The following is a 16,289-nucleotide window of genomic DNA, read 5'->3' as shown; positions in this document are numbered from 1 at the left end:
TTTTCTGACCTCCTTCAATCCTTTGGTCTCCTGAGGATAGAACAAGGGAGCTCTTAGGACAGGCTGAAGCCTCTGCATTCAGAAGATGTAAGAAAGTCCGCCACCTTGTGGAGACATGTGGTACACCCCTCTGAACTCCTGCTGTCACAGGGAAAGGCAGGATGAACCCTAGTAGGTTTTGGGCTGGTGCTGGATGCTCCACACCCTTAACCGCACCCCCCCCCCCGAAAAAGCAGGAAGCCTTGGAGGAACTCATGTGCCTCCAGGACAGAAGGCCACCCTAGATTAGCGCACCTACTTGCAGAAGACAATACAATACCAATCCCCTATGCAGCAGGGCCATTCTGGAACAGAGGTTTGCAGAAAAAAAAAAAACAAAAAAAAAACAAAAAAAAACCAGAATGAAACAAAACAAAACAGGGATTTCTTTGTCATAAGGAAACAGAAGCTTAGAGAGGGGTGGGGGCCTGCTCAAAACAAGCATGGGAATGTCTAGGCTCTGGAATCTTATGTGTTCTCCTACTGGTCTGAGAGAAGCTATCCAGATGGAACCTCGGTCCCCCTGAAGACACTGACACAGGAGCAGTGCAGTGCGTGAGAGATCTTGCTACAGGGCAGCAAGGGCAGGGCACCTGGTCCCTTAGAGAGAAGGCTGTGTGTGATGTCACAAGGCAGTAATGGAGGTGGTAGTGTAGCTCAGTTGGAAGTGCTTACCCATGCATGAAGGACTGGCCTCCATCCCCACCACGGCATAAACCTAGGCATGGTTGTGCATGCCTACAATCCCCGCCCTTGGGTGGACGCAGGAGGATCAGAAGCTCAGGGTCATTTTACAGTTTGAGGGCAGCCTTAGCTGCAAGAGGCCTTGCCAAAAATAAAAGAGGCAACAACAGGGTTTTATCAACCCTGGGGCATTCAGTGCCAAACACAAACACCAGCCTACTCTGCACTCTCGACGACCCTTTGGGATGGGAGCTATGATTTAATTAAGTGTGCTATAATGATCAGTCTTTTCAGAGGCACAGAGCAACTGGCTGTGAGTTACAGCTTGTAAGCAGCAGCCCAGGGGTCTGAACTCAGCCATTACCATTCCAGAGACTCCACTGGGAAAGGCAATAGAAGTCAGCTAACCCCTTCCACCTTGGAGAATCCTGCAGGACCTGCACAATAGAGGCATAGCCTGAAGGAAGGACAGGCCCCACCTTTCCACGTTGCACAGCCCCAGTCCGCCCTCTGCTGGGCACAAGGAGAGTCAGCAGGTTCTTTTAACAAGCAGATGCAGAGCAGGGCTGTCATTTTGTTGTTTGTTTTTGATGGCTGGCGACTGTATGGCCCTTATCAAAGATGTGCCAAGAGGCTGGCTGCAGACCAGTCCCACTGAGTGTCCAACCCATGACTGTGGCCTGCACAAGAACCAGAGCCCTCAGCACGTCCTTTATGGATCCTGGCTCTCCTTTCCTGAAGGCCTGTTGGTCCTGAGTCTGTACCACAGTAGGCCAAAGGCCACAGGGACAGTGCCAAGAGGGCTTTTCATGGGAGCTGGGACCTTTTCACAGCACCGCCATGTGGGCAGGGTGTGAAGTGGCTATCAAAGCAGCACTCACTGGTCAGCACTATCTGCTGTGTGCTGGGCGCTGAGGGTCGATAGTCACTGACTGGGTTCTAGGACCCTCAGGGAAATGTCAGCCCAGGTGGGTCAGTGTGGACAGAAGCGTGAGAAGGGCACAGGTCTCCCGGGACATCCATCTTGATGACTTTGGACCTGTGCCTACCACTATGTGGACCTCGATGAAAGAAAGCAGACAGCTCTCTGCCTTTGCTCTGAAAACTAAGAGCAGTAAAGTTCTTGTCTGAAGAATCAGGGTCACTCCTGGGCCCGTTAGAAGAGGTTAGCAGGCATTCATGAAGCACAGCCCACACTCTATTGCATCTGCCTCATAACTATGTATTTGGACCAGAATCAAGGGAAGACCAGTGCACACCACAGGATGCAGGCAGTACAACAAAGAAATGAAGTTCAAGGAGCATCCATCCAGACGTGATGCCCTCCATCCTCTCTGTGCATCAGAGCCCACCCTCCTCACCCCACAGACTGACCACAGACAAGAGCCTCAACCTCATCTGTCCAGTGTTTCTGCTTCTCCTGCTCTTCCCACCTCTAAAGCGTTCTTCCAGGGGTCAGAGAACTCCAGTGCACATCAGCTCGCTCCCAAGCCTCTGCAAAAGCCTTCCGATGACTGGCAGTGTCCACCGCTCCTTGCTGGCTGGGTTGAAGGGCTTATATGTGTGTTAGGCAGGGCTTGTGAGGGGAGAAGGGGGCCACTGTGACAGGACATGAGCTTAACTGTCATAGAAGTCCACATGGGCTCCAGATTGGAAGGTGTCCTTTTGCAGCAAGCCCAGCAGTTTCTGGGCTGAAGTCCCACAGTCCACCAGCTCCCCATCCGACTTCAACTTCTGCAGTCTGCTCCTTAACTCTGGGTCCTTGGAGGTTTCCCGAGCCAACTGCTGCATGTCGTTGTCCAGGGGACCTGGTGGGTGGAAGGCACAAGACAGGAGCAGAGGTTGTAGGTCCCTGCTGTGTGTGGAGGGTAGAGCCGAGTCAGGACTGGCCAAGGCTCTACTACGTTGCCTGTTAAACGTCTTTCTTCTTTTCAGTTATGTTTTTTCTCTGTATTCTTGAACTTGGGGACCCTCCTACTTTAGTCGTCCAGTGCTTGGACTGCAGGTGAGGACTGCCATCCCACGTTATGACTGAGCTTTGGGTTCAAAGCTAAGTCTCATTGTGCAAAATCAAGTCATCCTCTGTTGTCTAGGTAACACCGCTTGCTGACTTCCCATTGTACTAACAGATAGGTAACCTCGCAGGTTCCCTACTCCACCTACAGCCAACCAGGGGACAGGTGAGACCTTCAGCATCTTCAAACCCCGACAAGCAGTTAGGTGCGTGTCACAACCTTGGTTTTCTCCTTACTTCAAGACCTCCTCCTAGCCTTCTGATAAATTCATCTGGCTGCACTTTTCTGGGCCTGCACAGCTTCCCCAACCCCTGGATGGGCCGCTTCGTTGCTCTAGTGCTTCCTGTACAAGCTTGAGGACCTGAGTTCAAATCCCCAGTAAAAAGCTGAGTGTATGGGATGGAGAGATAGACGGCTCCCTGCTAAGAGCAGCTGCTGTTCTTGCAGAGAACTGGGGTTTGAGTCCCAGTCCCAACTAGACAACTGACAAATATTTGTGACTCCAGTTAAACAGATATGTTGCCCTCATCTGGCCTCTGCAGGTACTGCATACATGTGATAACCACTGACATTCAGGCAAAACACACACACACACACACACACACACACACACACACACGCGCGCGCGCATACACCACACAGAGGGAGTGGGGGTGGGAGAGAGAGAGACCTGTCACTTTCTAACAAGCTTTGTCACTTTTACTTGCATTTCTGGAAAATGTCTCCTGTTTGCTTATGGAATGGTGAAACCTCCCAAAATTTAATGGTGTTTTAGGGGCAGAAACATCACAAGGACTGGAAGAGCACTTGGCTAACATTTGAAAGTCCTCTAGCTAGATCCTCCCTTGTTCCTCTTGCTCCCTTGTATTTTGAGACACTCTCTTGTAGCCCATGCTGGCCTCTAACTTGCTGTGTACTCAGGGCTGACTTTGAACTTCTGCTTAATTCTCAACTGTTCTACCTTGCCCAGTTTTATCTCCTTGAGCACCACTGAGCAGAGGCTTGCTATCTTTCCTAACAGACATTTCCGCCTTTGTAACCTGTTAGAAGAGTCTTCCAGAGACTGAAATGAAAACTAGGCTGGCCCCTGTTGTCTCCAGGCTCTGGGGGAGGTTCTCAGTTCCTCCATGAAAACTGAGGCAGCCTCCAGAGAGCTAACTTAGCTCTGGGCCCTTCTGGAACTGGCTCCCCTCCTGGCTATGGTTTACATGTGATCGCTGCTGACTGAAGGAGCCTAGGCTGAGCTCAGAGCAGGTGAGCTGGATATTGGAACAAGAAATATCTTGCATGTGTGCATAGGGCAGGTGCTAGATAATTTGAGGAAATGCAGAATAGATCAAGAAGTTAGAAGCAAGCTTAGATCCTGGTACTGCCTCCCTCCAGCGTTAGACAGACCATTTTGCCTGTGTCTCCAGAATCCTGTCCTAGTCCAATGAGGTACAGACAATTGGATCTCACCCCTTAGCTGCTCATTCTATTACATGTTGCTACCTTTAAAGCAGAAATCACAAGTTTAGAAGAAAGGCACAGTGGCATCTTAATAGGCTAGAGGGACAAGACAAGGTCTCAGAAGTCCTTGTACCCTTAAATGTCCATAAGAACAGTGGCCCTGTCTTCTCCATGCTAGCATCCTCTGCATTCCATTCAGAGTCCAGCGCGGCTCAGTCTGAGCTGCTCACCACTATCTCTTTGCTTGTCTTTGAACATTCCATGTGTCCATCCTCCATACAGCTTTATTGGGTGTCGGGCACACATGGAGGAACAGTATGTGTCCCTTGAGGGACAAAAGCAGACAGCTGCACATATAAAGGCATTTTGTTTTTTTAGTTTTAGTCTTAATTCATTTTATATGTCTGGATGTTTATCCCACCTGCTAATCGGACAACTCCTGAGGCTGAGTACCTCTGCCCCTGACTGCTCCAACTTCTTGGGAGTCTGTATTTTTCTTGCGAAGTGAGGAGTCATTACCAGAGGTAGAAGGGGCCCGATAGTCTTTAGATTCTTTGTGTGTGTGTGTGTCACATTTTTTTAATTTATTTTTTATTAGATATTTTCTTTATATACATTTCAAATGCTATCCCGAAAGTTCCCTATACCCTCCCTCTGCCCTGCTCCCCTACCCTCCCACTCCCCTGTACTGGGGCATATAAAGTGCCTTTGGATTCTTTACGGAGAATATAGATCTGGTTCCCCTCCTTGCCTAGCCCCCAGAAAGGTACCAGCTAAGCCTAGGGACAGCACTGTCAGGAGCACCCACCTACCTGGAGCATAGCTCAGCACCCGCACACTCGGTTCCTCAGCAGCCAGGACCTGGTAGAGCATGTCTCGGGCAGCCTTCCCTGCACAGTACAGACCCCAGCCCTTGTAGGGCTTCAGGGCACACAGAGATGAGATGTTAACCACAGTCTTGCTCAGGCCAGGGCTATCCCGGAAGGCATTCAAGGTGCCGGAGGTCAAACAGAGCATGGAGGTCAGGTTCAGAGCCCAGTAGTTGTTCACCTCAGCTAGGTCATTCACGTTGAGGAAGCCTTTGGAAACATCCCCAAGAGTGCCTGAAAAAAAAAAAAAAAAAAAAAAAAGGACCAAAGAAATGACACAACTGGGGCACTCTTCTCCCTCAGCCTTCCACAGTTCCTCCCCATAGGCTATCCCTCTGTCCCAGCTCTGCAGACACCCCTAATGCAACTGCATGCTCTTTAGTAAAGCAGAGGGATTTGTTCAAAAGGTCTTGACTCACACATCCGCCAGGAGGCACTGTCGCCCCGTAGTGACACTGATACACCCTCTCTCCTCTTGGACTTTGGACTTTAGGGACTTGCCCTTCACCTACCCAAAAGGCTATGAGGTAAGAGCTCGCAGCCCAGGTCTGGACGGGAGTCTCACCTGCGTTGTTGATGAGCAGCAGGCGCTGCAGCCCCTCGGGCCTCGGGAGCTCGCGTACCGCGCTCAGCAACCGCTGCACGCCAGCCTCGGTGCCCAGATCGGCGGCTGCCAGCACCACTCTCAGGTCAGGCTGCTGAGCGCCCAGCTCCTCCTTCAGTTGCCGCAGCATCGACTCACTGCGTGCGCTTACGAGCATCACCGAACCGGGCGACAGCAACCGGGCCAGCTGCGGGGCCAGGGCGCGACCAAAGCCCCGGGAGGCCCCGGTCAACACGCACACAGCGCAGCCCAGCCCGCCTGCCTCCATGCCTGGAACTCAGACTCACGCGCAGCTACTTAACCAGGACGGGGCGGAGCCTATCCTTGGCTTTGGACGGCGGAAGTTCGGGCCAGAATCCACTGGTGTTTGGATGGAAAAAAGCCAGGCAGCCTGGGCTCGGCAGGAAATCCCAATCCCCTTCCCAGCGCTTCCGGGTTCCCCCTGAGCGCCACTCCCACAAACTCAGCCCCTTTCTGGGAGGCGCGTTCTCAATTTCTACCCTGTTCCAGGATTAACTTCCTCCTCCAGGGTTGGTTTGTCTTTATCCATACAGGACATGCCAGTTAGAGACCAGTGACAGCCTTGGATGAAGTCCTTGCCTGATTCGAGCTTGTGGTCCCTTTGCATTCTGATTAACAGAAGCCTTCTCTGGAAGAGCTCAGCAGCTTTCCCAGGAGGTGCTAGGCAGACAGAACCAGAAAATGAAGAGCACACACAGGGGAAGAGAAAGGCTGAGAATCACAACAATCTCACGAACAAGACTCATCACCGTCAGTGAAAACACTTGTTTCTTTGCGACCTGTGTACAGCAACCTTATCCTTTAACCTGTGTCATGCACTCTAGAAACAACTTTATAAGCTCAAATGGGAAAGAAAAAAATCCCAGCTCTCTGGAGATGTCTGAGGAGGACAGGAGAGAAAGGCATAGAGATTGCTTTGATCCATTTTTAGTCTGAGGTGAGCTAGAGGCCATCGGAATTACAGGCAGGCAGGCTAGCGGCTAGCCCCTCTTTGTTTCAGAAAGTTCAAGTGGTAGGACTAGTCACTTAGCCTGGTCAGATTGGGAAACCAGCAATCAGTAGGGGCCATTCTCAAGTTCCAATTTTTTTATTGGATGAGGCTTTTGTCCTAGGCCAACGAGATAGGGGACCTAGAGCGATGCAAATCCTATAGGCCTATATGAAAAGAGGGCCGGAATGTCTCTCTATAGGTTTTTTAAAAACACTGTCTTGTGCCAAATCAACACCTTAGTCATTAATGCCTTTTCTCTATGCCAAAGTTCCCTTTCAGCAGAACTGTATATTTAAAACTACTTAGTTACCACTAATCTATTGGGTTTGTTATCTTATTTCCAAAGTAGTTGAAGGATCTTCAACACACATAGTGAGTTCAAGGCCATCATGCAGTCCTTGCTGAGTTTGAACCCCAGAACCGACATTAAAAACACTAGGTGTGACCAGGCAATGGTGGTGCTCCTAGCACACAGGCGGTAGAGGCAGAGGCAGGAGGATTTCTGTAAGTTTGAGTCAGCCTGGTTTACAAAGCCAGTTCCAGGACAGACAGCCCGGGCTATACAACGAAACCTTTAATGGCTGCAATGAAACCTTTAATCCCAGCTGTCTGGATACAGCAGCAGGTGACTCTGAGCTTGAGGCCAGTCTGGTCTACAGAGTGAGTTCCAGGCCAGGCAGGGCTACACAGTGAGAAACTCTGTCACAAAAACAAAATAAAAGAAACAAAAAACAAAACCAAAACTTTTTGAAAGACGGACAAGCACAAAGAACTATACACATTGTCCTCTGGCCTCCACCCCCAACTCATCCGCTGACAGAGGAATAAGCACACACAGACATACAGACAAAGCCAGGAAAAGAAGAATTTCTTAAACCAAAGTAAGCATGCAGGGTCCTGTTTACATCTCTCCTTAAAAAAAAATCATTTATTTATTTAATGTATGTGAGTACACTGTCCCTTTCTTCAGACATACCAGAAGAGGTCATCAGATCCCATTACAGATGGTTGTGAGCCACCATGTGGTTGCTGGGAATTGAACTCAGGACCTCTGGAAGAGCAGTCAGTGCTCTTAACCATCTCTTCAGGCCTTATATCTCTTTTTTAAAAGTATCTTTTTAACATCTTTTTATTTGTTTGTTTGTTTTTTGTGCATATGGGTTTTAGCCTGCATGTATGTCTGTGCACTACATGTGTGCAATGCAAAGTGGAGGCCAGAAGAGGGCCTCTGCTTCCCCAGGGACTGCAGACACAGTCTGCTATGTGGCTAGTGGGAGTTAAAACCAATCCTCTTGAAGAGTAGCCTACTGTTCTTAACTACTCCCATATCTCTCCAGCCCCAGTTTCATCTTTTGAACAATATAACAAAATGGTAGAGTTTGGTGATGCTGTTTGTAATTTCAGTAATTTAAGCTGGGACAGGAGGATCAAAACAAAACAATATAACAAAAAGCCCATTTAACAATGTGATTTTACTTCCAATATATAAGAAATACGCAATGATTAAGGGGTGAGGGTTGTTAATGTTAGAAATTGATACACATGGCCTTCTTTTTGCCCCAGTGCAGGGCCATCTGCCTTGGCTTCTGAGAGGTGCTGCATGGAAGTGAGACATCCAGGTGACCCACAGGGCTGACAAAGCAGGGATCTCATTGCCAGGCACCAATTGGAACCTACTCAGTAGTAATGAGCCTCCCCAAACCACCCAGCATCCATGGAAGAACTTCCTGCAGTTCTCAGCATTATCACCCTGCCTGCATCTTCTACGTCTTACCCACCAGGATGCTCCTGCAGGAAGGTCAGGCCTTGCAAAGGGACACCCGGGGCTTAAGTCGATCGTGGACTTCATCGCTATATTTAGGATAATGCAAGTGTGCTCACACATGATACATTTAACCTGTGTCCTTGTGCACATGCATGTGTGTGCTCAGCTTTATGTATACATAGTGTGTGCCTACACAAGTACTTCAAGCTCAAATGTCATTTCACAGGTGCTGGACACCTGGACTTTGGGACACAGGCTTTTGCAAATCCATTGAGGTTGAAATGCACCTGTCTAGCTGGATGGTGGTGGTACACGACTTTAACCAGGAGGAAGAAGAGGAGGATCTCGGTGGCATCTGGGCCAGCCTGGTCTACAGAGGGAGTTATAGGATAGTCAGAGCTCAATATAGAAGAACTGTCTCAAAAAAACATGGGGAAAAAAGGGTATATATGGTGTCTCTGTCTCCATCTCCAAGTGCTAGGTGACAAGCTTCGGCCAGCATGATGATTCTTCTCTGGGGAATAAACTCAGATTTCACATGGGAAGCAGGCATTGTTTGCACAGAAAGAGTCATCATCCCAGCCTTCTTGTGCTTCTCAGTCTCACCCAGGCTGCAGATGTCACACTCTTGACTTGCAGCCCAACCAACTCTCATTAAGGACCTGAGGACCAGAAACAGCAGTATGTCTATGGGACTTCTTCCAGGGACATTCCCAGGCAGCCCAGGTATGAAAGGAATTTTGTTCCTTTATTATAGTGTGCATGAGAAAAAGGAAGGATATTATGTTAAGTAGATTTTCCATCGCACTTCCCTTTCTCTCTCTCTCTCTCTCTCTCTCTCTCTGTCTGTCTCTCTGTCTCTCTCTGTCTCTCTGTCTCTGTCTCTGTCTCTGTCTCTCTCTCTCTCTCTCACACACACACACACACACACACACACACACACACACACACACACACACACCACCCATTGTTGGTATGAGTTGAAGCAAAGACTCCAGCAAACCAGGTACACTGACTGACACGGTGCTGCTGTAGAACAGCCACAAGAGGGCAGTAGAATATCCGTTTCTGACTGGTTGCATGGCCAGCAACCTTCCTGCCTTCTTATTGGCAAAGGTTGGTGTCTCCATGCTCTCCAAACCTTCCTCCCCATTTCCTCCCAAGGGACTACCAGGGAGCACTGGATGTCTGGATGTCTACGTCCTTATTGCTTCCCACAGGGAGAGCAAGGAACACGGGCTGCACAGATCCCCAGCACCTCCCACAGGGCCAGCAGGGAATAGTTACTTCATAGCTCCTCACTGCTGTGCACAGGGGAGGAACTCGATGCTCAGGCCCATACCAGATGTGAGTCCCAGGAAATAATGACTGCACATATGGATGCCTGGTTTTCTTCTCTCCAACAGAGAGGACTTCTGATTCACGAGGAATATGTGGTTGTTGTGAGCCGCCATGTCACTTTTCTCAGATTTGGGCATAAGATTTGGGGCAGGGGAGCGGGGAGTTGTTATTAAAGAATGTCACGCATTCTAGATGACTTTGACCGTCTGTTCCTCTTGTCTCCACCCCACAATCCTAGGATTCTGGTCATGAGCCACCTGATTTGATTTGATGCTGGCCAAGAACCCAGGGACTCCTGCATACTAGGTGCACTGAGCTATAGCACTAGGCCTGTTGTTGTTGACTTTAAAGTCTCCCGCTGCCACCAAAGCTAGACTACTGCTCCCTATATAGTCCAGACAGACCTTGACTCCAACCTAAGTGTCCAGAGTCCTGAGATTACAGGCATACATCTTCACCATAGCTCTGATTTCTAGTCTCAGGAAAAATCCACAAACTCCCTAGAACTGGCTAAACGTGAGGCGGATGAGATCGCCCAAGGGGTGAGGGGACTAAACCTGCAAACAGTGGGCATGAGACCCCATCTTCCTAATTTGCCAGTTGCATGTTTGAGCTCAGGCTTGTGGTGGCTTGTGCCTTCTCTTCTGTCCATGGTGCTCCATGGAGAAGTTAGATGAGGTTAGCCCAAGGCTGTAGTCAGAACACACCTGCAAAGCCACCTGGCCACACAGGGGACAGTCCTGAAAACTTCTGCATGTTGACCTGGGTTTCCTTGGGATGGCATGAGACTGGGACAGCCTCCTGTTCCTCCCTCCACCAGCTCACAGCTCAGCAGCTTCAGAAGGGGGAAGTCCTGCTACAGCTCACATCTGTAGTACTGGGACATACTCCCAGTAGGAAAAACAAGGCATCTAGGAGGGAGGGAAGGAAGGAAGAAAGGAAACACAGGGTCAGCAGTGTAGACCTGTGTAGACTGTGGAGGCAGGAAGAGCAAGAATTCAAGGACATCCTCACTTTCTGAGTGAGTCCCAGGCTAGCCTGACCTCCAGGTGTGACACCTCAGTTGGAACAGCTCTTGCCCAGCAGGCAGGAAGCCCTGGGTTTCTTCCCCACAACCAAGTAAACCGGGCTTGGCAGGTAGATCGTGTAATCCCTACATTTAGTACGGGGAGAGAGAGAATTCAAAACTCCAGGTAACCCACAGCTACATAGATTTAAAAAGAAGATAACGAGGGCTAGGTGCACAGCTATCTCCCCTACATCAGTTGGCGGCAGGCAGGAGGACCAACAATCCTTGGCTGCCTGGTCTGCACACAGCAAACTGGAGTCAAAACAAGAGGAGACAGAAAATAAAAACATTTCTCAGTAGAAAGACCTGACAGTTATGTCACCATGAGAATTAACTCCATGTTCACTGGTAAAGATAAGAAAGGGCGTGAGTCTAAAGTATAGACAGTCAGTAGTGAGGAGGGAAGGGTAACAACAGAGTTGGGGACTCTAGATAGTGCTATAAGGACTGAAATGTGCATGATACACACGTGACCACAGAGGTCTGTCTCTCTGTGTCTGTGACTCTCTCTGTCTCTGACTCTGTGTCTCTCTGTCTCTGTGTGTGTGTGAGAGAGAGAGAGTCTGTGTGTGTGTGAGTGTGTGTGTGTGTATCTATTTGTCCTCACATGTGTAGGACAGGAATAATCATCAAATGCTTTTCCACCATAAATTTGGAGACAGGATTTGCTACTGATCTCAGGCCAGCAAGCTCCCATTTCTGCCTCTCTGGACCTCCAGGCCAAGGAGGACACAAGGACCTTGTCTGGTTTCACTGGGTCCTTTAGTTGCACTGTGACACTTTACCTAACACCTGTCTCCCCGGATCCAGAGACCAGATCTGATATTTCAAAATATTTAAGAGTGTGCATGTCCTTTTTCAGGCAGGATTCCACTCAGCCTGAAACTTACTCTTGCCTACAATGGCCTTGAACTTTTGATACTTGACAGGGCATAGTGGTTTTTAATTTCATGTATCTCTTTCCATCGATTGTGATTTTATGTTTGTGTTTTGTGTTTGCCACCTAAGGCCATCTTCAGTGTTACATGAATCCCTAGGAGCCCAGTTTAAGAAACAGCATGTGAGACCTGCCTGACTGGAATTTGTTCACATACAAGAAGAAACAGACACACACAGAGATCGAGCTTCACCAGAGGTTCCATATCCCAGTGCCTGATGGTGAGGATTCATCAGGACATGAGCCCAGCTCTCCAGGCCGGCCAGAGCCTCCGTGAAGTCCTCCTTGGTTTTGTCTGCTTGGCTAGCCTGGTCCAGTGGCTGCAGCCAGCACAGAACCTATGAAAGGAACTTTCCTAGAGTTGTGCACTGTGCCTTGGGGAACATGGGGTCCTGTTCCTGCCACTTCCTGCCAGAGTGGAATAAGACACCCATCTCTTCACAGGTAGGCAGGGAAAAAAATGTCTGTCCTAAGAGAACTCAGTATTGCTCACGGGACAGACTAGATAAGAAACACGAATGTTCTCACAGAGGCAGAGTACCACAGGGACAATATGATGAACTGGGCAGATATCCCTGCAGGGGATCCCCTGTTGTCCTGTGTTCAAATTTGGGGAGACATTTGGTTGAAGAGACCTTCCATGTCTGTCACACAGGATTCTTTCCACCTCGTGCTGGGACAGATGTTGGCACGGTCTAGGGAGAAAAAACACAGGAGATGACATCTTACCGATGTGACCATGGGAGGGACAGGGAAAGCTTCCCTGAAGCTCCCTCAAAGGATGTGCAAGGCTGCTTACCTGGGCAAGAGCACGCAACCTGCAAATACTCAGAGAGACTCAAGCAACCTTTGGGTTTGGCCTTCTGAGTGCAGACTCCAGGTAGAGGCCTGCCTCTGGCATGGGTCCACAGAAAGTCGCTGCCCCATCGTAAGGATCTCTAGTTCTAACCTGATCATGATAACTATCACTCGTGGCACATGGTGATAGGTGTGGAATTGTGTTGCCAATGTGAATGGTGGCTTTGAAGGCACAAGCTCAAAGAGGCAGGAGGTGCCCCTGGAGTCACTCCACAGCTGTGGTTTTCACAAGTGGTTTGAGTTTGGTCTGAGGACTCAAGCAATGTAAGCTGTGATGGCTTTTGTGGGGAGGGCAGGGGAAGGCTTATATAACGTTGGCAGGAGACTGTCCTCTACAGGAGTCCCACATGGGCACTTGCAGGCCTCATTCTCAACATGGGAACCCATTTTGGGGCAGGTGGGACAGGCTGACTAGGGAGACTTCTCTGGGGAGAGAAGGCTACCTCCTGAACAAGACCATGTTCCCTGCAAGAAACAGGGAGCAAAGGACAGTCATGCCCCATAGAACATGATGAGATGTGTCCTTTGCTCTGTTTGCCTAGGCTGGGGGAGAGGGGATGGGCTACTGTTCCACATACAGCTTTAGGGCACTTTTGCATCTTAGCCCTCTCCTCTGAGCAAGACCCAGTGAGCACCAGCCCTTCCTGCCTGGGATTTTACCTGGACAGATCTGTGCTGGGGTGGACAGCTCTTCTTGTGCAGGAGGGGCCTGCGACCACACTGGTTCCTGGACATCTGGCTTGGCTCCCCTGAGGGGTTGTCCAATTCTCAGCCAGGCTGACCCCCAACCCGTGGCTCACAAGCTATGGAGCTGGAGCTGGTCCTCTTTAGGGATTCAAAGCAGAAAGACACAGGAAGGAGGCTATTAGTGACTTTGAAACACGCAGGACTTACTTGGCTGGCCCTGCAGTGCCATACCACTCCAGGGGTTCTCCAAGGACTCTCTGCTTCCCTTGGCCATGCCTCCACCTCCTCCTCTCCCTGCTCTGATCAGCATCTTTGCAGTCCTCTTCTGGCTCCACAGCTTGAGGTGGCCTTTCAGGGGTTTCTATGGAATTGGTTTTTTTGAAGTGACACACTGTTAAGTTCCTGAGTGTGCCAGAAGTGGGCACACTCATCATTTGTCACAAAGGACAAGGGGATGAATGGATGAAATGAATGAGAACCTGGTCCTGTGGGTGACTCCACGATCCCCTTTCCTTGGGCTCAGGTTCTTACAGTAGGCTTGACTTCTCTTTGGTAGTGGCAGGCAGCAGCACAGGTTTCTGAGGCAGTTTATGATTGTCTTCATCATCCCCTCACAGTGTCGATGCTGGTTACCAGGGGAAGCTGGACCTGCATCCTGAGGCTGGCCATTAGTGGTGATCACTTCCTGAATGGTGGCTTCTTCCTGTTTAATGTCCTTTTCCTTAGTGATGGTCTTTCCCCCTATGATGGTCTCTTTCTGCAAGATATCCCCAGAGGAGGAACACTCTTAGCTGCCTGTAGGGATCTCCAGAGCTCCACTCATTCTTGTCTGTTCTAGGAAGGAAGGTACATAGAACTCAAGATGGCTGGACACATGCAGTCAAACTACCAAATAACACAATCTTGGACTGTGAGAAACTCTCATTGGTATCCAACCTGCTGCCTATGAGGGAGTCAGTCACAGGACAGTCCAGGTGGGAGAGTGGGGAGGCTAGGTCCACGTTGGCTGGCAGCACATAGCATGCTTTCAGCCCCCATCTGGAATTCTCCTCCTCCTTCTCCTGGAGCTTAGATGAAGGTGAGGAGAAGGTGAAGGTGGAGAGAAGAGGCTCAGAAGCTCTCAGTAGGAAGCAGGGGAGGTGTGAAGATCTCCCAGGCCTGGCTGCATGCATTTCCAGGCTTTCCCTCGGTAGTGGGAGCAGTTGCTCCTGGGTGACTGCTGTTGTAGAACCAGGTAGGTTGCCCTCTCCTCGTTGAATTTTTGCTCTCTCAGAGGGTCAATGATTTCTCAGGCTTCTACCTCATGACTTTCATGGTCTTGACACTGCCAAGGTTCTGGTGCCTGGGTAACTCTCTGCTGAAGTCGATTGTAAGCATGCCTCATTGTCCCTGACCAAGGGGCATGCCATAGTTTGGTGGATGATGGGCCTTCTGCTGGGAACGATCATCAGCAGTTCAAAGATGACATGGAAAATATTGATTGAAACAAGAGGAGGAATGCTGAAGTTTGCAGCAATGATCTGCCACCTCACCTCACCTGAGACCTGCCTCGGAAAGGCAAGTGCCCAGCCACCACGAGGAAGAGGAGGACCCCTGAATTCCTGATATTGATGGGACAGCCCTCATCGTCCTCAGCTTCAAAGTGTTCTGGGGCCTAGTGGAGCAGCACACCGCAGAAATCCACCAGCTTCTACCCAGGAACCACTTAGCAGCCAAGGCAAAATCACAGAGATTGGTGTTCTGCTGCAGACAATCAAAATGTCGCTGGCCTTTACGTCTCTGTGGGCAATGCGATGGTCACAGCAGCAATGCACTGCTTGCAGAATGTGGGCAAACATCCTTCGAGCCTCCCTCTCCTCTAAAGACCACTACTCTTAGACGCTGTACAATAAACTCCCCTCTGAGGCATGCCCCATCACCAGGTACATGACCTCTCTCCTCTGGACACTTGAAACGGCTTGATAAGGTTAGGATGGGTAAGGGCTTTCATAGTGATGACTTCCTTGTAATAAATGAGGCATACTTCTTGCTGTTCCTGAGAAGTTTTACAGCCACACGGGTCAGTGTGCGCACATGGTAGCCAGTTTGACCACTGAAAAGTTTCCTTTGCCCAGGGTCATCATCGTCTTCTACTCAGCGGTGAAGTTCTCCTTGATAGAGTAGCAGGCCTTCGGGCCAGGTCCTGCTCTATAAGGCTCTCCTTGATGTGGCTAGAAGCAAACTTAAACTTGCATTGAAATTTTTTTTAAAAAATAAAAACATTTAAAATCGGGCCCAAAAGAATGTTTATAGCTACAAACTATCCTGCATCAAAAAGACAAGAAAATAAAGGTCAGAAACGTGTCAGACAACCTAGTCAGGTCTTTGAATGCTGGGGAAGAGAAAGACAAAACACCTTTCAAAGGAGTAGACAGAAAATATGACATAGGTCTGGTTGACAGGGACCAACTGCAAACTGAAAGAGCACAACAAAGGATCACAGACAGTCAGAGCTGCTCACTGGGAAGGACAACAGTCCTCTCACCTGATGTCAGCAAGCACTGGGAGCCAAGGCACCAAGACAATCAGGTTCAAGAGAAGTGGGTAAGACAACAGACACCCCAAAACCCACAGTGTCCAGGCTGGGGAGCTGGCTCTGGGGTCCAGAAGGTCTGCTACTCCTGCAAAGGACCTTCAATTGGTTCTCAGGGCCCAGGTCAATTCCCCAACTCCAGTTCCAGGAGATCCTCCACCTCTGGCCTCTAAGGGAACCCATACAGCACACTCAAAGGTACTACATTAAACTTTAAAAAGTAATAAAATTATTCTATATAGTTTTATTTATATGACCTCCCAAGGTCATAAAGGGGCATCGATTCCCTGGAAGTGGAACTACAGGTAGCTGTAGTGGGAGTTTTGGTTTCTTTAAAAACCCAGTTATGTTATATGCATCTGGATGTTGGCACCGCAAAAACAAGAGA

The 16,289-nt window shown here is 49.5% G+C and overlaps 1 protein-coding gene and 1 long non-coding RNA gene across 2 annotated transcripts; one reads left to right on the top strand and one right to left on the bottom strand.

The window, feature by feature from the left end:
* Positions 1-1,924: 1,924 nt before the first annotated feature.
* Positions 1,925-6,081, bottom strand: LOC110295675 (sepiapterin reductase). The gene is made up of 3 exons (XM_085840479.1): positions 5,622-6,081; positions 5,000-5,290; positions 1,925-2,531 (listed from the first exon to the last, which is right to left on the bottom strand). The coding sequence occupies exons 1-3, from the start codon at positions 5,926-5,928 to the stop codon at positions 2,341-2,343; spliced, it is 789 nt and encodes a 262-aa protein (XP_085696605.1). The 5' UTR covers positions 5,929-6,081; the 3' UTR covers positions 1,925-2,340.
* LOC147003941 (uncharacterized) lies at positions 6,082-16,026 on the top strand. The gene is made up of 3 exons (XR_015047611.1): positions 6,082-7,553; positions 8,236-9,163; positions 11,856-16,026. It is a non-coding gene; the product is annotated as an uncharacterized LOC147003941 (long non-coding RNA).
* The last annotated feature ends 263 nt before the right edge of the window (positions 16,027-16,289 follow it).

This window comes from Mus caroli, unplaced genomic scaffold (assembly GCF_978045245.1).
Source record: "Mus caroli unplaced genomic scaffold, Mus_caroli_1 scaffold_7, whole genome shotgun sequence".
In the NCBI taxonomy this organism is placed as follows: Eukaryota; Metazoa; Chordata; class Mammalia; order Rodentia; family Muridae; genus Mus; species Mus caroli.
Note: the sequence above shows the minus strand (reverse complement) of the source record. Positions and strands in the feature narration are given on the sequence as shown.

Excerpts from the sequence above, each read along its gene's own strand:
- LOC110295675 (XM_085840479.1), bottom strand. The coding sequence starts at position 5,928 with ATGGAGGCAGGCGGGCTGGGCTGCGCTGTGTGCGTGTTGACCGGGGCC. Across the intron at positions 5,291-5,621 it reads GCTGCTCATCAACAACGCAG|GCACTCTTGGGGATGTTTCC; the intron begins GTGAGACTCCCG and ends TTTTTTTTTCAG. Across the intron at positions 2,532-4,999 it reads GGTGCTGAGCTATGCTCCAG|GTCCCCTGGACAACGACATG; the intron begins GTAGGTGGGTGC and ends TCCACCCACCAG.